At 44.7% G+C, this 24,437-nt stretch overlaps 1 protein-coding gene across 1 annotated transcript; it reads right to left on the reverse strand.

Moving 5' to 3' along the window:
• Nucleotides 1–7,044: 7,044 nt before the first annotated feature.
• Nucleotides 7,045–24,393, reverse strand: CWF19L1 (CWF19 like cell cycle control factor 1). Its single transcript, XM_073649987.1, has 14 exons — nt 24,244–24,393; nt 23,226–23,310; nt 21,661–21,745; nt 21,204–21,305; nt 20,553–20,767; nt 19,280–19,398; nt 19,082–19,166; nt 18,051–18,194; nt 15,036–15,141; nt 11,153–11,232; nt 10,025–10,234; nt 8,511–8,630; nt 8,303–8,400; nt 7,045–8,187 (listed from the first exon to the last, which is right to left on the reverse strand). Exons 1-14 carry the CDS (start codon nt 24,264–24,266, stop codon nt 8,043–8,045), a joined length of 1,617 nt encoding a protein of 538 aa, XP_073506088.1. The 5' UTR covers nt 24,267–24,393; the 3' UTR covers nt 7,045–8,042.
• Nucleotides 24,394–24,437: the final 44 nt, after the last annotated feature.

The following is a 24,437-nucleotide window of genomic DNA, read 5'->3' on the forward strand; positions in this document are numbered from 1 at the left end:
ATAGTCTCACTGCTCGCACAGTAAAGCATCCATAGTTGCACTGCTCATACAGTAAAGAATCCATAGTCTCACTGCTCATACAGTTAAGAATCTATAGTCTCACTGCTCATACAGTAAAGAATCCATAGTCTCACTGCTCTTACAGTAAAGTATCCATAGTCTCACTGTTCATACAATAAAGAATGTATAATCTCACTGCTCTCACTGTAAAGAATCCATAGTCTCACTGCTCGCACAGTAAAGAATCCATAGTCTAACTGCTCACACAGGAAAGAATCTATAGTCTCACTGCTTATAGAGTAAAGAATCCATAGTCTCACTGCTCATACAGTAAAGAATCTATAGTCTCACTGCTTATAGAGTAAAGAATCCATAGTCTCACTGCTCATACAGTAAAGAATCTATAGTCTCACTGCTTATAGAGTAAAGAATCCATAGTCTCACTGCTCATACAGTAAAGAATCTATAGTCTCACTGCTTATAGAGTAAAGAATCCATAGTCTCACTGCTCATACAGTAAAGTATCCATAGTCTCACTGTTCATACAATAAAGAATGTATAATCTCACTGCTCTCACTGTAAAGAATCCATAGTCTCACTGCATGTACAGTAAAGAATCGTCATCTGTGATGATTAAACATTGTTTCCGCTATACGTAGAGGACGGCCTCTGGTCATTGTTGCAGCCCTGATGCAAAATCCTATATCTGTAGTGTAATAAGATCGCCCCTAAGATTTAATTTTTCCCAAAACTGAACAATCCCAACTTCAGCTTTGTCCTTCTTATACACCGGAGACCAAAACTGTCCACGGCCTCCATGTGTGGCCGCACTGGTGACTTGTCTAGATGCTAAACCTCAATGTTAAAAATCCAATAATGTGACGGATTGACCCTACGATCCCCAGGAGTGCAGCTACAGGGGAGCAGCTGGCACAAAACAACGCTCTAAAATCTGTTATTTTAGTATTTACCAATATTGAGAGGTCAGATCCCTTTAAAAGTAAAAAAAAGCCCTTTAAAAAAAAAAACCTAAGAATTAGCTGGAACATGAGGAGCGGTCAGAATAGACCGGAATAAGTCGCCCATACCAGGGATTCCTTTCTAAAGGGCAGACACTCCGATCTGGTGGAGACTAAAGAACAATGCGGCCAGTCAGAGCGAAGAGGAAATGCCCTTTAAGAGAAAAACCAACATGGGACAAAAAAGTTGACGGGAATTTCTGTAAAGAGCAGTACGGCCCAGAGGAGCAACCAGAGGATCCAAAATGACTAAATTTAACAAAAATGAACCAAGAAACTGCATATAAAGCAATTCCCCAATGCTTAGATCTATTACATTCACCTTTGGCGACATTATTTTTACTTAAATGCATGTATTTTGGGCAAACGTTCATTTTTGCCATTACTTTGTATTAAACATTTTGCACCGTTTGGCTTTTACAAGCTTTATTTGCACAGTGCTGGCTGCAGAATGAGGTAACTGAGAATCTGTCAGTGAGCTCTTTCCTTTCCGAGCTTCTCTGTGCCGATTTATCACCATAAACTACAGCAAAAGGTTAAGTGAATGTTCATCTGATCTTAAATCTACTGATATGAGCTCAGAAAAAAAGATAATTTTTGCATTTGGGTTCCATTAAAAATTTGCACTGTTCGACATTTAGCTTCTTTGCACATTGCTGGCTGCAGACTGAGTTTACTTAGAATCTGCTAGTGAGCTCATTCTTAGAGGAAAGTTTATAACATATCTTTTGCTTAAAATCGATGCATTTAAAAGGAAGCCATCATCAGAAAATTGACTACATTTTAAATCAGTTTGTGTTAAATGAAAATGATTTTTTTTTATCATATTACAATCTGTATATAAAAAAAAAATAATAAAAAAGAGGCTTGAAATTTTAACACCGGCCATTGGGGCTTTTCTTTGGTTTCAGGAAATGCACATGTACATTAGCTGCAATGACTCCTCCCCTATCTGTTGTATTGAAGCATCTAATGAGCGTGTGCAGAGGTGATTGTACAGGAGATGGTGAGCTGTGACATCGCCTATTGTGAATGGTGGAGCCTGTGTTATCTACTGTATATAGAGGTGTTATCAGTCATTGTACAGGAGGAGGAGGTGAGCTGTGACATCGCCTATTGTGAATGGTGGAGCCTGTGTTATCTACTGTATATAGAGGTGTTATCAGTCATTGTACAGGAGAAGGAGGTGAGCTGTGATATCACCTATTGTGAATGGTGGAGCCTGTGTTATCTACTGTATATAGAGGTGTTATCAGTCATTGTACAGGAGGAGGGAGGAGGTGAGCTGTGATATCACCTATTGTGAATGGTGGAGCCTGTGTTATCTACTGTATATAGAGGTGTTATCAGTCATTGTGCAGGAGGGGGAGGAGGTGAGCTGTGACATCACCTATTATGAATGGTGGATCCTGTGTTATCTACTGTATATAGAGGTGTTATCAGTCATTGCACAGGAGGAGGAGGAGGTGAGCTGTGACATCACCTATTGTGAATGGTGGATCCTGTGTTATCTACTGTATATAGAGGTGTTATCAGTCATTGTACAGGAGGAGGAGGTGAGCTGTGATATCACCTATTGCGAATGGTGGATCCTGTGTTATCTACTGTATATAGAGGTGTTATCAGTCATTGTACAGGAGGAGGAGGTGAGCTGTGATATCCCCTATTGTGAATGGTGGATCCTCTTTTATCTACTGTATATAGAGGTGTAATCAGTCATTGTACAGGAGGAGGTGAGCTGTGACATCACCTATTGTGAATGGTGGAGCCTGTGTTATCTACTGTATATAGAGGTGTTATCAGTCATTGTACAGGAGGAGGAGGTGAGCTGTGATATCACCTATTGTGAATGGTGGAGCCTGTGTTATCTACTGTATATAGAGGTGTTATCAGTCATTGTGCAGGAGGGGGAGGAGGTGAGCTGTGACATCACCTATTGTGAATGGTGGATCCTGTGTTATCTACTGTATATAGAGGTGTTATCAGTCATTGCACAGGAGGAGGAGGAGGTGAGCTGTGACATCACCTATTGTGAATGGTGGATCCTGTGTTATCTACTGTATATAGAGGTGTTATCAGTCATTGTACAGGAGGAGGAGGTGAGCTGTGATATCACCTATTGCGAATGGTGGATCCTGTGTTATCTACTGTATATAGAGGTGTTATCAGTCATTGTACAGGAGGAGGAGGTGAGCTGTGATATCCCCTATTGTGAATGGTGGATCCTCTTATCTACTGTATATAGAGGTGTAATCAGTCATTGTACAGGAGGAGGAGGTGAGCTGTGACATCACCTATTGTGAATGCTGGATCTGTTGTGTAGAGAGGTGTTATCAGTCATTGTAAAACTGTCTCTGTTGATAAGGAGCCTGCTGAAAACTCTTCCTAAAATAACAGGAAGTTAGAGTCTAAAATAGCCCCATAGTGCAGCACTTACATGTAGACTGTGATAAGACTGGATGAACCTTTTAACACAAGGACAATAGACTTTTCCGGAATGTAAAATAGCTGAGATTTGCGAGAGTCCTCTGGAATCGCTGTACAAGGTTAACATGAGCTAAACAGGAATGTCAGATTCTTTCTTCAATATAACAGATGTGAACAATGGAGACTGCCAAACCCACAGACGGAGCTCATACTCTTTATACAGATTTTTGCAGGGTAACATTTTTTTTGCAGAAACAGCGCCACTCTTTTCCACAGGCTGTCCCTGGTATTGCAGCCCCAATGACTTTGGCTTGGCTGCAGTACCAGACAGTTCATGGACCTTTCCTTTTAACATTAAGTAAACCATTAACCTCTTCACTGCTGGCCATTTTCTGCTTTCGTTTTTTTCCTCCCTCTCTTCCAAGTGCCATAACTTTTTTATTTTTCCGTCAATATGGCCGTGTGAGGGCTTGTTTTCTGCGGGACGAGTTGTACTTTTGAATGACACCATTGATTTTACCATATAGTGTACCGGAAAACAGGAAAAAAAAATCCAAGTGCAGGGAAACTGCAAAAAAGTGCAATTCCACTATTGTTTTGGTTTTCTTTTCACTTACCATGATCACTATATGTTAAATATAGTAAAACTGCCCTCCATTATGATTCTCCAGGTCATTACGAGTGCGCAGATACCAAACATGTATAGGTTTTTTTTTTTAAGTGGCGAAAAAAAATTGGAAATTTTTATGAAAAAAAACCAAAAATGTTGATTTTGTTGCCATTTTCCGAGGAGACCCGTTACGTTCTTATTTTTCAGGGACTGGGTGAGGGCTTATTTTTTGCACCATTAGCTGATGTTTTTATTGATATTATTTTGGGGTAGAGCTGATGTATTAATTGCAATGTTGTGGGGGCCAAAAAAAACGTTAATTCTGGCGTTTCGATTTTTTCTCTCGCTATGCCGTTTACCAATCGGATTGATTTATTTTATATTTTGAAAGATCGGCCATTTCTGTATTGATACCAAATATGTATTTTTTTTAAAAAATTTTTTTATGGTTTTATTTTTAATGGGACAAAGGTGGCTTTGATAGCAGCCTTCAGCTCGTCTGCATTGTTGGGTCTGGGGTCTCTCATCTTCCTCTTGACAATACCCCATAGATTCTCTATAATAGATTCTCTATGGGGTTAAGGTCAGGCGAGTTTGCTGCCAATCAAGCACAGTGATACTGTTGTTTGTAAACCAGGTATTAGTACTTTTGGCCGTGTGGACAGGGGCCAAGTCCTGCTGGAGAATGACATTTCCATCTCCAGAAAGCTTGTGGGCAGAGGGAAGCATGAAGTGCTGTAAAATGTCCTGGTAGACGGCTGCGCTGACTTTGGTCTTGATAAAACACAGTGGACCTCCACCAGCAGATGACATGGCTCCCCAAACCATCACTGACTGTGGAGACTTCACACTAGACCTCCAGCAGCTTGGATTGTGGCCTCTCCACTCTTCCTCCAGACTCTGGGACCTTGATCTCCAAATGAAATGCAAAATTTACTTTCATCTGAAAACACCTTGGACCACTGAGGAACAGTCCAGGTCTTTTTCTCCTTGGTCCAGGTAAGACGCTTCTGACGTTGTCTATTGGTCATGAGTGGCTTGACACAAGGAATGTGACACTTGTAGCCCATGTCCTGGATACGTCTGTGTGTGGTGGCTCTTGAAGCAATGACTCTAGCTGCAGTCCACTCCTTGTGAATCTCCCCCAAATGTTTGAATGGCCTTTTCTTAACAATCCTTTCAAGGCTGCGGTTATCCCGGTTACTTGTGCACCTTTTTCTTCCACACTTTTTCCTTCCACTCAACTCTCCATTAATATGCTTGGATACAGCACTCTGTGAACAGCCAGCTTCTTTAGCAATGACCTTTTGTGGCTTACCCTCCTTGTGGAGTGTGTCAATGACTGCCTTCTGGACATCTATCAAGTCAGCAGTCTTCCCCATGATTGTGGAGCCTACTGAAACAGACTAAGGGACCTTTTTACACGCTACAGAAGCCTTTGCAGGTGTTTTTGTTAATTATTTTAATTTACTGAGATAATGACTGTTGTGTTTTCATTGGCTGTAAGCCATAATCATTAACATTAACAGAAATAAACACATGAAATAGATCAATCTGTGTGTAATGACTCTATATATATATAATCGTCTTATCCCATCCGTCCGTCCAGGAAATCCCACCCGTCCGTCCGTCCAGGAAATCCCACGTCGCTGATTGGTCTGGCCACGGAAAAAAAAGCCGTTAGCGGCTCATCTGCAGGACGGAAGTCAGCGGCTGCTGATCTCCCGCCGGCAAGTGTGAAGGGAGGGACGGCGCCGCTGCCCGGTCATCAGTAATACGGTTCGCTGATTGGCGCGACCAATCAGCGAGATTGGCGCCAAATTTAAAAACCGAGGTGCTGATTGGCACCAAATTTAAACAGGCTCTCCGTCCCTCATCAACACGGTTCGCTGATTGGCCGCCGGCCGCCAAATGTAAAAACCGCTGTGCTGATTGGTCGCTTTCGGCGGCCGCGAGCAATCAGCGATATTGGCGAAACCGCTGTGCTGATTTGTTGCGGCCGCCGGCCACGACCAGTCAGCGATATTGGCGCCAAATTTAAACACCGCTGTGCTGATTGCGCCCGGTGTACCGCATACATATTCTAGAATACCCGATGCGTTAGAATCGGGCCACCATCTATTATAATATATGAGTTTCACTTTTTGTATTGAAGAACAGAAATAAATTAAATTTTTGATGATATTCTAATTTTGTGAGAAGCACCTGTATAGCAGAAATCACAATCTCCTATGAACGCCACCAATGAACTGGTGTTCACAGGCGAATCGTAATGACAGGCAGGGCTGTGGAGTTGGAGTTGTGGAGTCTGTGTCCATTTTGGTGGAGTCGGTATAAAATGGACCGACTCCTAAAATATATAATAAATTGGGTACAGTAGTTCAATGCAGTTTGTGGGGAATATTTTTTCATAAGAATTTGGTAAAGTTATGAAATGTCCGATAAATGTCTGTCCTATTCCTGATCTAAGGGTCTAGACTTTTAGCTGAGATGAATCTGTGCTACAGTAAATGTATCACTTAAACATGAGCCGTGTATGAGGGAGTCGGTGTCGTGGCGTCGGTGTCGTGGCGTCTGCGTCGGTGTCGTCTGCGTCGGTGTCGTGGCGTCGTGGCGTCGGTGTCGTGGCGTCTGCGTCGTGGTGTCGGTGTCGTGGTGTCTGCGTCGTGGTGTCGGTGTCGTGGCGTCTGCGTCGTGGTGTCGGTGTCGTGGTGTCGGTGTCGTGGTGTCTGCGTCGGTGTCGTGGCATCTGCGTCGGTGTCGTGGCATCTGCGTCGGTGTCGTCGAGTCGGTGTCGTCGAGTCGGTGTCGTCGAGTCGGTGTCGTCGAGTCGGTGTCGTCGAGCCGGTGTCGTCGAGCCGGTGTCGTCGAGCCGGTGTCGTGGAAATTGAGCAGTTGGAGGTTTGGCTTACCGACTCAACAGCCCTAATGACAGGAATGGGGGTCATATGTCATGAAGGGGTTAAAAACTCATTTACCAACAAAATGTTTTATCAAAACCATCCACATTTATTTACATACATATCAAAACAATTTTAGTTTACTCCAATTATCAAAATAAAATGCAGAAATCTGAGTCCAAGCTTGCTCAGCTGCAGAAAAAAAAATAAAAAAAAGAAGGGTACAGTTATCTTAAAGTGGTTTTAAAATGTGATATCACTCCAAAATTAAAACTCTCCATTTTTCAGTAAATGAACCGTTAAAGTGACAGACAGCGTTTGGTCGTTCTATTTTATTTACTTACGGAGATTTCGTCACTTTCCTATATTTTAGCGGCGGCCATTTTAGAAGACTAAACAGGAAGTGCAGCTGTATTACTTGTCCCCTTCGAAACAGATCATAAAAAATTATTGAGAAAGTAATATTTCTTTTACCATCTGTTTCTGAAAAAAGCGAATTCATAAGAGACAAAATATGGCGGCACTTCCTGTTACCACTTTAAAAAATGACTGCTGCTGATAAAAATAAAAAAAATGCTGCAATTCACAGTAAAAACCAAAGTCTTTTATTTTTTCAAGTAGGTAAGAGGAGCTGCCCGGGACTGAGATATTAATGGCCTATCGTCAGATTGGTGGGGTAGAAACCGAGCACCCCTACGATAGTCTGAGCAAGTCTCGTGTACAGAGCCAGATTACCACAGCTCCATACACAGTAGTGGCCATCCTTGGTACTGCAGCTCAGATCCTATTGAAGTGAGCTGCAGTACCTGAAAACAGCCACTACATGGTGTACTGAGCTGTGGTGCTGGATGGAAGCCGCACCTATAAGTATTAACCAATTGGTGGGTGTGCCGCTGGATGTCAGACCCCCGCCGATCTGAAACGGATGACCGATCCCGAGGATAATTTCCCAATATCGCCATCCCGGACTACCCCTTTAAACAAGTATAGAATATAATTTTTTTAACAATTCAATAAAAATGCATCAGTGATATAAATATAAAAACACAAAAATCACCCCCCCCCCCCAATCTAAAACAGTGCATTTCAGTCTTGTAACGAAAAGTCAAAAGGTTCAAAGTCTCTTCTGAAGGACTTGGCCTGGGTCTCCTCCTCGTCAGGGTCCAGTTTACAAGCCTTCCAGTCGGCCCTGGTTGGTATATTCAAGATGGCTTCACTGGCCAAAACTTCCCTGTAATTAAAAAAAAAAATGACAAAATTGGCGACAAGTTTGTCCACTCAGGCTTTCCATATTTAAAGGGGCCACTTATTAGCTGACGATCTCTATACTTTCTTATTATTTCTACCTTCCGAACTGCAACGGAAAGTTTTTCTTAATCCTGTGGAAGAGTTTATCTCCGTTATCCAACTCGACGTAAAAGTACGGTGTCCCAGGCTGCACAATCTAAAAAAAAAAGCAAAAGAAAAAAAAAGTTAAGATTGAGTCAAAGAAAGACGTAAAGTGAAGACAACTCCTTCGGCTACTCCTCGACTTGCAGGAATGGGTTAACGTACCTGCTTGATGTCGGTGTGCTCTGGGATTTCCAGCAGCTCCATGTTCTGCTCCTGAGCTTGTACAATAAAGGACTCTTTAATATCGTCCGTGGTGCAGCAGCTCAACGGCAGAGGAACCACCTGGTAAAGAAATCCAATCCACCGAAGGGGTTAATTTGCAAAAAAAATTAGAAAAAAATGTAAATGATTGCAAAGAGAATCATTAGAGTGTGAAGTCATGGTTTCATGTAGATGCAGAATCATCACCGGGACGGAGCGTCCCTCAGAGCAATCAAGTCATCATGTCAGACAGGAACGGCCCAACGTTACAGACTTAAACTAATGAGATGTAATGAGTTGTTGGAGCCGAGGCAGCGGCAGGGAGGCCACAGGGCTGGAAGTGACCTCCGAAACCACTGCGGGCGCCCGTATCATCTATGTGATGTCACCAGACTCATCCGCAATGTAGACGGACGAGCCTCCGCGGTGACATCACAATTACACCCAACTAAAGCCGAGCGGACCCAAAACCTCATGGAGGAACAGTCACTTTAAAGGGGAGGGTGGGATGTACAATATATGTAAATGTTATGAGCAGTTCTTTCACACTGAGGCCATTGTCATCCAGATCTTCCAAGGACATCCTCGTCACTCCTGTGTTACATGCTGCTTCCTCCCGCCGCACACAGGCGCCCCTCCGTCAGCCTACCTCCCGCCGCACACAGGCGCCCCTCCGTCAGCCTACCTCCCGCCGCACACAGGCGCCCCTCCGTCAGCCTACCTCCCGCCGCACACAGGCGCCCCTCCGTCAGCCTACCTCCCGCCGCACACAGGCGCCCCTCCGTCAGCCTACCTCCCGCCGCACACAGGCGCCCCTCCGTCAGCCTACCTCCCGCCGCACACAGGCGCCCCTCCGTCAGCCTACCTCCCTCTCGCCTCACACAGGCGCCCCTCCGTCAGCCTACCTCCCTCTCGCCTCACATACAGAGAGCTGACCTTTCCCTCTCTATGCAAACAGGCGACTCTGAATGGGGGACACTGACGGAGGAGGTCACGTACACCCATCATGTCTCAATCAGCTGAATGAAGTGGTGGCGCTTGCCTTAGAAAAGACTTGGATGACAAGTGTATGGTATTTCACAGCGGCACAGAAATCCTGGACACTATATATGAGTAAAATCTACATTATATATCCAGCTGATCCACTCTTGTGCACAATATATACGTGACCAACCCCTTTCAGCCAACCTAGTGGGTGCACCAATTAAAGGGACACCATGCAATTAGCATTGAGCCGCACAGGGCTGACGGGAAGACATTTCCAGTCCCCACAGACCAATTAGAAGCAGAAGTGGTTGTGAATCATCCTACTTATAGGGCTCATTAGGGCCGAGAGACAGATGGGGGAGCTGGATGCATACGCAGAGACTCCATGCCACCAGGCAAGTCGGATAATGGTCTAGTGTGACTGGTTACACCGAGCCAAGGCCTAGGGCATAGACGTGGCAGGACTCGCTGTAGTCCACGGCTTTTACCTGCAGCTGGAGGTGCTGACTCCTGTAGTTTCTCTCAAACATCACGAATCTCTTCCCCTTGGACTTGTAAAACTTCTTCAGGGAAGCTTTGTACTTCTCACATTCTTCAACCACCTCGGAAGAAAGGTCCACCATGGCCTGGTAGTGGCCGATGGGCAGGATGAGGACGTGGTCCGACGTCAGGCCGCCCTTCGCAAGAGCAACGTAACACTGGACAGGAGAGAAGAACGCGATTACTAGTCTGACCAGACCCGTCTCTTTCCTGATCATCTGGACGGAGCCTAAAAGTTTGGAAAATTAACCTTCTTGCTGTGATCAATTATTTTGCATAATACTATTTTTCTCCCCCTTCTTCCGAGAGGCATTCTAGTTATTAGTTTTGCTGATTTAGCACCAGCGTATGCCAGAGTGCAGTACGCACACCGCAGGTTCGCTGCTCTATTACCCGCATAGGGCAAGTGAACTTTAAATCCTCATTAACAAAGACAATAAACAAGCGCGGCGTCGGGGGAAATGTGCCGGTGTCTACTGTGACTACGCAGCAGAAGCTACGGCAGATACAACTGTCAGGAGATGGGTGCAGGGCGAGTGCCGACAGCCGCGCAGGGTACACGAGGCCGTAGTCACATCACAGTCCGGGCACCTGGAAGTACCTGGCACGGACGCCGAATGTAGCCATCATCCCCATCCCCCTGCGGTCCAGTAGTTTTGGTTGGTAGAGCCCACCACTGATCGCTCAACAGAAGAGGCTGAATCCCTCGGCTTATTCTCGAGCAGAGCGATATACAGGCTCCATAGAAAGTGCACAGGGCCGTACACTGCTCGACAATAAGCCGAGCGCTTCTGACCCTCTCTCTTCCATCATCTGGGGTCTCTGCACCAGGAAACCCACCGATCTGGGCAATGATTACAAACATGGCGCCAGCTTGTTTTATAGTTTAGTTTCGCTTCAATGGGAATCCCATAGACAAGCAAGACGGGGTGGGGTTGAGGGGGCTTTGTCTAATCCCGGAAACCACTATTACCAGAGCGGGGTCTGCAAGGGTAGTCTCACATCATAAATCCGGTTTATGGGAACTTTATTTACAGTAACGTATTAGCCCGGGCATCTCATCCGCTGATACTCACATGTTCCCCGATACTGACCACCAGATGCTTCTCCACTTCAGGACTGGCGAGACAGAACCAGCACGGCCCCGATGGCTGAGCTGTAAGGAAGGAGAGGAGATCACAAAGGAACAGAGACAAAGGAATATACTGCTCAGCTGAATACAGTATCTCCACATTTATCATTAATTTACTCCAGAGCTGCACTCACTATTCTGCTGGTGGAGTCACTGTGTACATATATTACATTACTGATCCTGAGTTACCTCCTGTATTATACTCCAGAGCTGCACTCACTATTCTGCTGGTGCAGTCACTGTGTACCTACATTACATTACTGATCCTGAGTTACCTCCTGTATTATACTCCAGAGCTGCACTCACTATTCTGCTGGTGCGGTCACTGTGTACATACATTACATTACTGATCCTGAGTTACATCCTGTATCATACTCCAGAGCTGCACTCACTATTCTGCTGGTGTGGTCACTGTGTACCTACATTACATTACTGATCCTGAGTTACCTCCTGTATTATACTCCAGAGCTGCACTCACTATTCTGCTGGTGCAGTCACTGTGTACCTACATTACATTACTGATCCTGAGTTACCTCCTGTATTATACTCCAGAGCTGCACTCACTATTCTGCTGGTGCAGTCACTGTGTACCTACATTACATTACTGATCCTGAGTTACCTCCTGTATTATACCCCAGAGCTGCACTCACTATTCTGCTGGTGCGGTCACTGTGTACATACATTACATTACTGATCCTGAGTTACATCCTGTATTATACTCCAGAGCTGCACTCACTATTCTGCTGGTGTGGTCACTGTGTACATACATTACATTACTGATCCTGAGTTACATCCTGTATTATACTCCAGAGCTGCACTCACTATTCTGCTGGCGCAGTCACTGTGCACCTACATTACATTACTGATCCTGAGTTACATCCTGTATCATACTCCAGAGCTGCACTCACCATTCTGCTGGTGGAGTCACTGTGTACATACATTACATTACTGATCCTGAGTTACCTCCTGTATTATACTCCAGTGCTGCACTCACTATTCTGCTGGTGCAGTCACTGTGTACTTACATTACATTACTGATCCTGAGTTACCTCCTGTATTATACTCCAGAGCTGCACTCACTATTCTGCTGGTGCGGTCACTGTGTACATACATTACATTACTGATCCTGAGTTACATCCTGTATTATACTCCAGAGCTGCACTCACTATTCTGCTGGTGTGGTCACTGTGTACACACATTACATTACTGATCCTGAGTTACATCCTGTATTATACTCTAGAGCTGCACTCACTATTCTGCTGGTGCAGTCACTGTGCACATACATTACATTACTGATCCTGTACTGATCCTGAGTTACATCCTGTATTATACTCTAGAGCTGCACTCACTATTCTGCTGGTGCAGTCACTGTGTACATACAATACATTACTGATCCTGAGTTACATCCTGTATTATACTCCAGAGCTGCACTCACTATTCTGCTGGTGTGGTCACTGTGTACATACATTACATTACTGATCCTGAGTTACATCCTGTATTATACTCCAGAGCTGCACTCACTATTCTGCTGGCGCAGTCACTGTGTACCTACATTACATTACTGATCCTGAGTTACATCCTGTATCATACTCCAGAGCTGCACTCACTATTCTGCTGGTGTGGTCACTGTGTACATACATTACATTACTGATCCTGAGTTACATCCTGTATTATACTCCAGAGCTGCACTCACTATTCTGCTGGTGCAGTCACTGTGTACATACATTACATTACTGATCCTGAGTTACATCCTGTATTATATCCAGAGCTGTGCTCTGTGCACAGTGACTCCACCAGCAGAATAGTGAGTGCAGCTCTGGAGTATAATACAGGATGTAACTCAGGATCAGTAACGTAATGTACAGTACAGACCAAAAGTTTGGACACACCTACTCATTTAAAGATTTTTCTGTATTTTGATGACTATGAAAATTGTACATTCACACTGAAGGCATCAAAACTATGAATTAACACATGTGGAATTATATACTTAACAAAAAAGTGTGAAACAACTGAAAATATGTCTTATATTCTAGGTTCTTCAAAGTAGCCACCTTTTGCTTTGATGACTGCTTTGCACACTCTTGGCATTCTCTTGATGAGCTTCAAGGGGTAGTCACCGGAAATGGTTTTCCCTTCCCAGGTGTGCCCTGTCAGGTTTAATAAGTGGGATTTCTTGCCTTATAAATGGGGTTGGGACCATCAGTTGTGTTGTGCAGAAGTCTGGTGGATACACGGCTGATAGTCCTACTGAATAGACTGTTAGAATTTGTATTATGGCAAGAAAAAAGCAGCTAAGTAAAGAAAAACGAGTGGCCATCATTACTTTAAGAAATGAAGGTCAGTCAGTCCGAAAAATTGGGAAAACTTTGAAAGTGTCCCCAAGTGCAGTTGCAAAAGCCATCAAGCGCTACAAAGAAACTGGCTCATATGAGGACCGCCCCAGGAAAGGAAGACCAAGAGTCACCTCTGCTTCTGAGGATAAGTTTATCCGAGTCACCAGCCTCAGAAATCGCAGGTTAACAGCAGCTCAGATTAGAGACCAGGTCAATGCCACACAGAGTTCTAGCAGCAGACACATCTCTACAACAACTGTTAAGAGGAGACTTTGTGCAGCAGGCCTTCATGGTAAAATAGCTGCTAGGAAACCACTGCTAAGGACAGGCAACAAGCAGAAGAGACTTGTTTGGGCTAAAGAACACAAGGAATGGACATTAGACCAGTGGAAATCTGTGCTTTGGTCTGATGAGTCCAAATTTGAGATCTTTGGTTCCATCCACCGTGTCTTTGTGCAACACAGAAAAGGTGAATGGATGGACTCTACATGCCTGGTTCCCACCGTGAAGCATGGAGGAGGAGATGTGATGGTGTGGGGGTGCTTTGCTGGTGACACTGTTGGGGATTTATTCAAAATTGAAGGCATACTGAACCAGCATGGCTACCACAGCATCTTGCAGCGGCATGCTATTCCATCCGGTTTGCGTTTAGTTGGACCATCATTGATTTTTCAACAGGACAATGACCCCAAACACACCTCCAGGCTGTGTAAGGGCTATTTGACCAAGAAGGAGAGTGATGGGGTGCTACGCCAGATGACCTGGCCTCCACAGTCACCAGACCTGAACCCAATCGAGATGGTTTGGGATGAGCTGGACCGTAGAGTGAAGGCAAAAGGGCCAACAAGTGCTAAGCATCTCTGGGAACTCCTTCAAGATTGTTGGAAGACCATTTCCGGTGACTACCTCTTGAAGCTCATCAAGAGAATGCCAAGAGTGTGCAAAGCAGTCATCAAAGCAAAAGGTGGCTACTTTGAAGAACCTAGAATATAAGACATATTTTCAGTTGTTTCACACTTTTTTGTTAAGTATATAATTCCACATGTGTTAATTCATAGTTTTGATGCCTTCAGTGTGAATGTACAATTTTCATAGTCATCAAAATACAGAAAAATCTTTAAATGAGAAGGTGTGTCCAAACTTTTGGTCTGTACTGTACATTACGTTACTGATCCTGAGTTACATCCTGTATTATACTCCAGAGCTGCACTCACTATTCTGCTGGTGGAGTCACTGTGCACAGAGCACAGCTCTGGATATAATACAGGATGTAACTCAGGATCAGTACAGGATCAGTAATGTAATGTATGTACACAGTGACTCCACCAGCAGAATAGTGAGTGCAGCTCTGGAGTATAATACAGGATGTAACTCGGGATCAGTACAGGATCAGTAATGTAATGTATGTACACAGTGACTCCACCAGCAGAATAGTGAGTGCAGCTCTGGAGTATAATGCAGGAGGTAACTCAGGCAGTCTCGGCCACTCACGGTGTTTCCTTGGCTGCTTGGTTTGGTGTCCGCCCCTCCCGTCTGAGTGACGTTTCTTTCCTTGCTGCTTATTCAAGTCAAAGAAAAACTGCTGCGCCACCTCTTCCTGCAGAGATTTAGGAAATCAAGTAATTAGTGTCGGCTGTAACAATGAGAATAATCCCCATTATACGGGTAATCAGTAATTAGGCAAATGTCTGAACAAACATTAAATCCATGAGGTCAAGAAGAAGGCGGCGTGTGAATAACTGGGTGGCGGGTGACCAGGAGCGAGCGCCTTCTGGGAGGGGGACGCCAGAGAGAAGCCAATTAGCGCGGCAATTAATGAACACACCAAACAATAAGGCGGCAAGAGTGCTGCCATCTAGAGGAGTTAGGAGGTATAACCCAACGCAGATGGCAAGAGCGCTGCCATCTAGTGGTGGAAGAAGTTATAACCCAACACAGGAAGTAAGAGCGCTGCCATCTAGTGGTGGAAGGAGGTATAACCAAAATTTAGTGATATCTGGAACAGTGCACCAATTGTGAAGGGAAAACCACACACACACACAAAGCAGGAGGGAGGGGGTTAAATAAAAGCAGCCATGAGCGACTGATCCCGCTCCAAGCCTCAGAGCGGCTGCAATACGCATGAAAGTGTGTGAAGACGGCACAGAAGAAGAGAAAACGGGCCTGTAATCTGCCATCCATGCGACGTGCACAGCTGCTTTAGGCTGGGATGACACCAAAAACACGACACCAAGATCCCACCGGGACAGGAAAAATTGTTTTACCTTATCACTACACGACCGCGACATGTGGAAAAAATACTGCACACAGGCCATGATTCAGCGGCCTCTAGACAGTCCTGGCCCCCTATTTTTGGGACAGGTTTCAGCAGCTTACCGATAGTCTTGTCCCCCCTGTTTCTGGGCCATGTTTACAGCTTACGGATAGTCTTGTCCCCTCCTGTTTCTGAGCCATGTTTACAGCTTACGGATAGTCTTGTCCCCCCTGTTTCTGGGCCATGTTTACAGCTTACGGATAGTCTTGTCCCCTCCTGTTTCTGGGCCATGTTTACAGCTTACGGATAGTCTTGTCCCCCCCGTTTCTGCGCCATGTTTACAGCTTACGGATAGTCTTGTCCCCCCCGTTTCTGGGCCATGTTTACAGCTTACGGATAGTCTTGTCCCCCCCGTTTCTGGACCATGTTTACAGCTTAGGATAGTCTTGTCCACCCTTTTTCTGCGCCATGTTTACAGCTTACGGATAGTCTTGTCCCCCTGTTTCTGGGCCATGTTTACAGCTTACGGATAGTCTTGTCCCCCGTTTCTGCGCCATGTTTACAGCTTACGGATAGTCTTATCCCCCCTGTTTCTGGGCCATGTTTACAGCTTACGGATAGTCTTGTCCCCCTGTTTCTGAGCCATGTTTACAGCTTACGGATAGTCTTGTCCCCCCTGTTTCTGGGCCATGTTTACAGCTTACGGATAGTCTTGTCCCCCCTGTTTCTGCGCCATGTTTACAGCTTACGGATAGTCTTGTCCCCCGTTTCTGGGCCATGTTTACAGCTTACGGATAGTCTTGTCCCCCCTGTTTCTGCGCCATGTTTACAGCTTACGGATAGTCTTGTCCCCCTGTTTCTGAGCCATGGTTACAGCTGACGGATAGTCTTGTCCCCCTGTTTCTGGGCCATGGTTACAGGTGACGGATAGTCTTGTCCCCCTGTTTCTGGGTCATGTTTACAGCTGACGGATAGTCTTGTCCCCCGTTTCTGGGCCATGGTTACAGCTGACGGATAGTCTTGTCCCCCCTGTTTCTGCGCCATGTTTACAGCTTACGGATAGTCTTGTCCCCTCCTGTTTCTGAGCCATGTTTACAGCTTACGGATAGTCTTGTCCCCCCTGTTTCTGCGCCATGTTTACAGCTTACGGATAGTCTTGTCCCCCCTGTTTCTGCGCCATGTTTACAGCTTACGGATAGTCTTGTTCCCTCCTGTTTCTGGGCCATGTTTACAGCTTACGGATTGTCTTGTCCCCCCTGTTTCTGGGCCATGTTTACAGCTTACGGATAGTCTTGTCCCCTCCTGTTTCTGAGCCATGTTTACAGCTTACGGATAGTCTTATCCCCCCTGTTTCTGGGCCATGTTTACAGCTTATGGATAGTCTTGTCCCCCTTGTTTTTTTCTGGGCCATGTTTACAGCTTACGGATAGTCTTGTCCCCCGTTTCTGGGCCATGTTTACAGCTTACGGATAGTCTTGTCCCCCCTGTTTCTGGGCCATGTTTACAGCTTACGGATAGTCTTGTCCCCCCTGTTTCTGCGCCATGTTTACAGCTTACGGATAGTCTTGTCCCCCCTGTTTTTTTCTGGGCCATGTTTACAGCTTACGGATAGTCTTGTCCCCCCTGTTTTTTTCTGGGCCATGTTTACAGCTTACGGATAGTCTTGTCCCCCCTGTTTTTTTCTGGGCCATGTTTACAGCTTACGGATAGTCTTGTCCCCCCTGTTTTTTTCTGGGCCATGTTTACAGCTTACGGATAGTCTTGTCCCCCCTGTTTTTTTCTAGGCCATGTTTACAGCTGACGGATAGTCTTGTCCCTCTATTTTTAGGTTGTAATCCCTTAATGATCAAGGGATTTTTCAATCCTCCCCATTCCCCCCCCCCCCCCCCCCTTGTTCCAAGAGCCACAACTTTTACATTTTCCTATGTGAACACTTGTTTTTCTTTTGAGGAACGAGTTGTAGTTTTGAATGACACCTTTCAAGATGGCGGTCACGGGGTCCTTCAGGATGCCAGTGCCAGTGATCGTGTCACAGAGGGGCAATAGGAGTGGGTGTGCACGCAATGACGCCATTTACATGCTGCTGTCAGGTTCGCAGCGGCATTTAATAGGGTTACGCTGCCACGATCAAAGCGTGGAAGGAGGCTGCCTGGGACGGTGGGGGATCGGTGTCCCATGAGGAAAATGGTCACAGGTCATTAACCAGTTAATGCCGGTCACTTTTCCTCCCCTCCCCCCATCAGTCTTTTCACCTCCTCTACGGCTTTGGCCCCTGGAGTCTTCTTGGCTTCTCTCCCTGATTTCCTATATGGGTTCTCGGTGACGTCCAGCGGCTGCTTCACCAGCTCCGCAGCCTCCATCACACTGAGGGGCACGATGCTGAACGCATAGATGTACTGCAACAGAAACGGGGGGTAAGGAGCGTTAGAAGGAAACAACCAAGGACAAAACGCAAAGTTACTTTTATTAATACAGAACATTCCCATTCTGAGACATATCGCCCCCTACATGCAAACACTGTCATTAAAGAGAGGGGGGGGGGGGGTGTCTTCCCATCTCAAACATTCAATCCCCTTCCCACCCATCTGGTATCAACTGAGAAGAGATCAGAAAAAGACAGATATAAGTGTAACAAACTCCACGTCATTCAATGTGATTGAGCTTACTGATGGTTTCTCAGTAAACTCATTCACCAACAAGGAGGGTAAAAAAGAGGTTAACTGTTCGAAAATATAATTTGCATTTTATTAAATATATATAATAAATATTATTATATTTAAATTTATTATTATAAAAAAAAATATATATATATATATATATATATATATATATATATATATATATTTTTTAAATAATAAATTTAAATATAATAATATTTATTATATATATTTAATAAAATTTTATTATTAAATATATATAATAATTAAAATAAAAAATATGATGTATTAAAATATGTATTTTATTAAATTTTCTAATATATATTTTCATTTATTATAACTGAATATATATATATATATATTCAGTTATAATGAAAATATATATTAGAAAATTTAATAAAATACATATTTTAATACATCATATTTTTTTATAATATTTATTATATATTTAATAATAAAATAGACAGACACGCACACAGACATATACATCTATCTCAGTCTAACTGTAAAGAAACAAAATCAGCATAGGAGCTGCAGACACGAAACGGTAGAATTTTTACATTCTAGGCAAAAAAAAAAAAAGAAGAAATTAGCCCTACGTAGAGATGCATTTCAACCTACTTTACCTTTTTCTTACCAGGGTTGCCAACACTTGCCAGTGCTATGAAGCGGCTGACGTGCTGGGCGTTTTCTTGTAAGACCACGTGATTTCTGTATAGAAGAAAAAAAAAAAAAAAAAAATCATAAATAAATCCTCAATTCTAAAAGGCTAAAAGAGGGCAGACGGATGACCTAATGAAGGACAAGATGGCGTCCTCCTCTACCTGTACGGAAGCCGCTCGTAGTTTTCTCCTTGCAGTGCGGAAAAGTGATATCGAGGCTTTAAACTGGCAGCGAGGCCGGCGACCGACGCGGATCCACAGGTTTTCACGTCTATGTCGGTCTGAGGACAGGATAGAAATCCGTATATTATATAATATAAATCAGGTCAGATACGAGCAGCACTCAGAAAAGCCATTATGTAACCCTTAAAGGGGTTTTCCACTTCCAAAAAAAAAAAAAAAAAATTGACCCAGACCAATGCAGCAATGTAAAATAACAGACAGTACTCGCCCTCCCCAGAGTCAGCGCCCCACCGCATCACCGGTCTGTGTTATGGCTGCAATGGTGACGTCACCGCTGCAGCCAATCATTGAGACCGGCTCTAGACCGGGTGAGGACGAGTAACATCTTGTCTTCGTTATTTTACCTTACTGGAATGATTTTGGGTCCAGTTTTCTAAAAGAGGAAAAACCTCTTTAACCCCTTCCTGAAAAAGGATGCTGTATTCATGTCCTTGAAAGGGGTCCTCAGGTGTGGAGGGGGCTCAAGTGCGGAGTTACATGCAGCAGATACCGGTGGTTATATTACATAGCCGGCATCTGTCTCCAACAGACGACTTCCGGATGCGGATATTAACCATTTAAATGGAGTGCTTTAGGGTGCCCGTGCGCACCGTCTCCCATCAAACCCCTGTGACGTGATCACAGCAGGCCGCTTGGCTACTATGACAGCTGGGGAGAGGGGGGGGCGCATCTTCTAAATGGCAGATATGGAGAAATGGAGCAGTTCAGCAGAGGTGACAGTGCCATCAGAGGAGAAGAGCTGATAGAACGGTTTGTAATGTGACATAGCTAAACTCAGCTGTGCTGCCCCCACAGAAACAGCCGGGACCTTATCTTAAAGGTGTGTTATGTCATCTGTGCTTTCTAATCATGCAGGAGGACAGACCAGGAGATCAGGGCTGTCATTTCATCTCACACACTGAGAAATCTGCTCTAAGGTAAGGAATGGGGCGTGGTCTACTTTATCTAGTGTGTTTCTGCCTGCTTATGATTGGTCAGTGTCAAACAGGAGGAAGAAGTACATGCTCTACTGAGCACCCAGGCAAAAATGGGCTTCAGAGGAAGCTTCTCCAGAGAAAAAAAACAGAATCCCAAAGCATAGAAGGAGCACATAGTTAGAGAAGAAAAGAAAGAAAAAAGGAGGGGATATAAAAAAGGAGGGGATAAAAAAAAGGCAAAAAAGACAGAATTAAAAAAAAACGACAAAACACACCGGAGCGTTGCCATAATTCCACACATCTCTGGGCCAAGGCGATGTCAGTAATATGTCCACGCCTCTGAACTTGGAGTTTGTGGTTAGGGACATTTTCAGCGGCGTGACATCCTTTGCAGAAAAGCAGTAGGCCGGAGCCGGCTCGCTGGAGGACTCAATGCCGCTTAGGTAGGCTATTTGAAGGCCGGACGCACCAGTAAATACTCCTTTCCTGCCTGTAAATAAGAATATAACCAATTTAGGCAGAGCAATGCTCAAAAGTGTGTGAGAACAGCTCTATGAAGTAGTTCAGAGTCACCCAGGCTTCACAGAAATACACAACCACTGATTTGTTACCTCTGCAATTAACTCCTCCTGTAAAGTGGCAGGAGTTACTTACAGAGGTAACAATGCAGTGCATGATGATATATGGCAAACTGGTAGTCAAGAGCTAGAAAAACAGGAGTCAGACAGTTAGACACTCCCATTGATGTGATAGAGGTGGTATATCAATATCAATATTTCTTTGCACAAGCCCTAAATAATACATACGATCCTTCCTTTTCTCGTACTGCCCTGCCCATGTAACAGTAGTTCTTTAAATGAACCAGAAGGATCAGGATGAACAGTTAAAAGGTCCCACTGAATAGCAGCAGACAGAGAATCACTTACCCAGGTAGGTTATATTGGTAGCCAACTCGCAGCCCTCGACATCTTGAAAATATTTTACTGTCTCTTGATTATTTGCCCCGAGGACATAGGTCTGAATAGGAGCTGAAAAGGGGGGAAAAAATATGCAGAAATGTGATTATTATAATGCAACTACACATCACAAATCCACAAAAAGAAAGGCAACGTTATGTTGAGGATGCAGCCATCTCGGCAGGCAATCGGTCCAGCCGCTGAAATCCCAGCAATCGGCTCTAGGGGGAAAGCTGAAAGCAACTGCATATTTCTTTCCACAGCGGCCACTGCAGGTCGATTGTGGTATTACATGTCAGCCACATAATGCATGGTCACGCAGAGATTGGGTCCTGGCCAGAGACTCCCACGAGATAACAAGTGCTTTCCCAAAATAACAACTTTTTTTTTCTTTTAAAAAAAGATCTGTTTGCACTACACTACTCACCTTGCTTCGCTCCAGATTTATATTCCTGCCAAAGGGCTTCACTTTCCGGGCCTGTCCCAAAAAAACTCCCAACGCATAAAAGCAACTGGAAGAAAAATAATAAATATTAGGCAATGACTTCAATTTTCTTGTGCACAGCCACCGGAGAATCACTCATTTACGGACCCAGTGTTGTCCAGCGTTCTGGAAAGTTCAAAGGAAGCTGGGGCTGCACTCACTTCCCCGCAGCTTGTATCTTGGAACAAGACATCAGGGGACGGCACTAAGGTCACTTACAAAAGTTTCTTTTATCGCTATTCCCTGATGATGTCCTGGATTCATGATGATGATAGAGTACTCTGTCTCTGCTGCCACAGAGCCGTCTCCCTGTGAAAGAAGCAGGGTGAGTGACACCAGTGCCACCCTCAAATGAATTGTCTTCAGGGAGGACATAGAAGCAGGATAAGTGATGCCTATCACCACCCCCAGATGACAATTTGTTTGAGGGCAGTGATAGCAGCGCTGGTGTCACTCACCCTACTTCTATCGCTGCCCCGATTACATCTCATTTCATCAGGGGACAGCGATGAAAAAAACCTGTAGTAAGTGGTTAAAAGACTACTACACCGCCCCATGATGACGTCCTGTTCCAGAAGAGGAAGAAAGTGCAGCCCCAGCCTCCTGTGACGTCCAGTTTTAGACACAGCGCCCTTTATCACTCACCCTACTTCTATCGCCAGCCCCCGTTTACATCAGGGGACAGCGATAAAAGAAACTGTGGTATGTGACAGCTACATTGCCCCCCCAATGACATCCTGTTTCCGGAGGGGAAATGAGTGCAGCTCAGGCATCCTGTGACGTCCAGTTTTAGAAGCAACACTGGTGTCACTCACTCGACTTCTATCGCTGCCCCCGATTACATCTCATTTCATCAGGGGAAAGCGATGAAACAAACTGTGGTAAGTGCCGCTACACCACCCCCGATGACATCCTGTTCTAGGAGGGGAAGTGAGTGCAGCTCCAGCCTCTTGTGACGTCCAGTTTTAAAAGCAGCGCTGGTGTCACTCACCCTACTTCTATCGCCGCCCATCAATTAAGTTTCTTTTTATCTGGGAGCAGCAATGAAAAAAACTGTAAGTGACAGCTACACCGCCCCCTGATAAAGTCCTATTCCAGGAGGGAAAGTGAGTGCAGCTCCAGCTTCTTGTTACATCCAGTTTTAGACTCCCCTAAAACAAAATGTCACAGGAAGTGAAGTTTTTTTTAAAAAAACAACACATTTAGTGATTAGCAGGAAAGAAAGAGGTGTAGGGTATTTACCAATAAAGCTAATGGGTGTAAAAATGGATATTTATTAAGGACATTTTAGGAATCGGACCGACCCTTTAATGACATTATGTAGCCGGAGGTAATGAAGGTTATTGCTCCTCCGCTCACTTCTATAAAGGGCAGGTGACGTCACGTCTATACCTTCCGACCGCACTCAATACCCAAGGACCACATCCCATCTGTCATCTGTCCCGTACAGAAGTGAGCGGAGCCATTATAACTCTCGAAAAGGTAACAAAGCTTTTACTTTTCCTTACATCGAACTCTCCGCTCTTTTTCTGAATTTGACGAACTCTGTTGAACAGAAGATCAAACTTCCCGTATACGTCACCGCAGGCCAATCTGTAGAGAGAGAGGGGACATGAAGCAGTTATCATAGTGATGTGGTGTATGGCGCCCCCTGCTGTGAGCAATAGGAATTTACAAGTTGGATATTCGGCAACAGGAATCATTGATCTTTAAAGGGGTTCTCCTATCCAAATTGGTGAGGATCCGACAACTGGCACCATTCAGCTGTTGTTAGCTACGGCATCCCGAGTACTTCAGAACAGCTTCTTTTCAGTGTCGGGACCCGACCAATCGGATATTGAGGAGGATAGGTTATCAATATCATACCCCTTTAGGGTGCGCCAGTCCTACATGTATGTGAGAAGTTCTGACAGGTGGGATCCTGGTGCTAAAACACCCACCTATTGTTAAAATGAAGGAGCAAAATTGCTCACAGCAGAGCTGCTCCTCTCCTCTGACGCACAGGATGGACCTGTTGACTTTTTAATGACCCCTTCAAAAGCTGGAGCTGCACACCAGAAACCAAATTATTTTGGCGACAGTAATGTCACCTCTGGGGACAACTTTTTTTTTTTTTTTTTTTTTTTTTATGTGTATTTTAGGCTAAATATCATTTTTGCAACTGGGTTTCATTACAAAAAAAAAAATTTTGCACCGTTTTCCTTTAACTCACTCCTTTTACCTGCACATTTAACCTCTATGTGGTCTGTTGTTATAGATCAGGTAAGAAGAGCTCAGAAAAAGACAGATGGAGCTCACTGATGGAGTCACAGTTTACTCATTCTTCAGCCAGCAGTAAACAGCACACTATTGAGGCTGTAGAAGGCGAAGAGGAGGTTAAATGGTAAAGCTGAAGTTGTGACATCATCAATATTCCCCCAAAATACATACTAATATATATATTATCCATATACAATCAGATATAGGCAGCTTTCACCCTCCTGCACGTTCCCAGTTTCCCCTCTCTGGTCCACACTCTATACTTACACCCGCAGAGCCTTGTCCGACATGTCCCCGGGTCACCACGACTGCAACAGCCCCAAAATCCAGCGTGAAACGCACACAAGACTACTTCCACCCGGTCTGTTTCCTGATAGGACGATCAGTATCACGTGATCAATCATTTTCCTGTTCAAAGCTTCCTGGGAGATGTAGTTTCATTCATATCGAGCTGTTATAGG

Source organism: Phyllobates terribilis, unplaced genomic scaffold (genome assembly GCF_046119375.1).
Source record: "Phyllobates terribilis strain yellow unplaced genomic scaffold, ASM4611937v1 Scaffold_10__3_contigs__length_209671492, whole genome shotgun sequence".
In the NCBI taxonomy this organism is placed as follows: Eukaryota; Metazoa; Chordata; class Amphibia; order Anura; family Dendrobatidae; genus Phyllobates; species Phyllobates terribilis.

Excerpts from the sequence above, each read along its gene's own strand:
- CWF19L1 (XM_073649987.1), bottom strand. The coding sequence starts at position 24,266 with ATGTCGGACAAGGCTCTGCGGGT. Across the intron at positions 21,306-21,660 it reads TAAATCTGGAGCGAAGCAAG|CTCCTATTCAGACCTATGTC; the intron begins GTGAGTAGTGTA and ends CCCCCTTTTCAG. Across the intron at positions 8,401-8,510 it reads AGCACACCGACATCAAGCAG|ATTGTGCAGCCTGGGACACC; the intron begins GTACGTTAACCC and ends TTTTTTTTTTAG.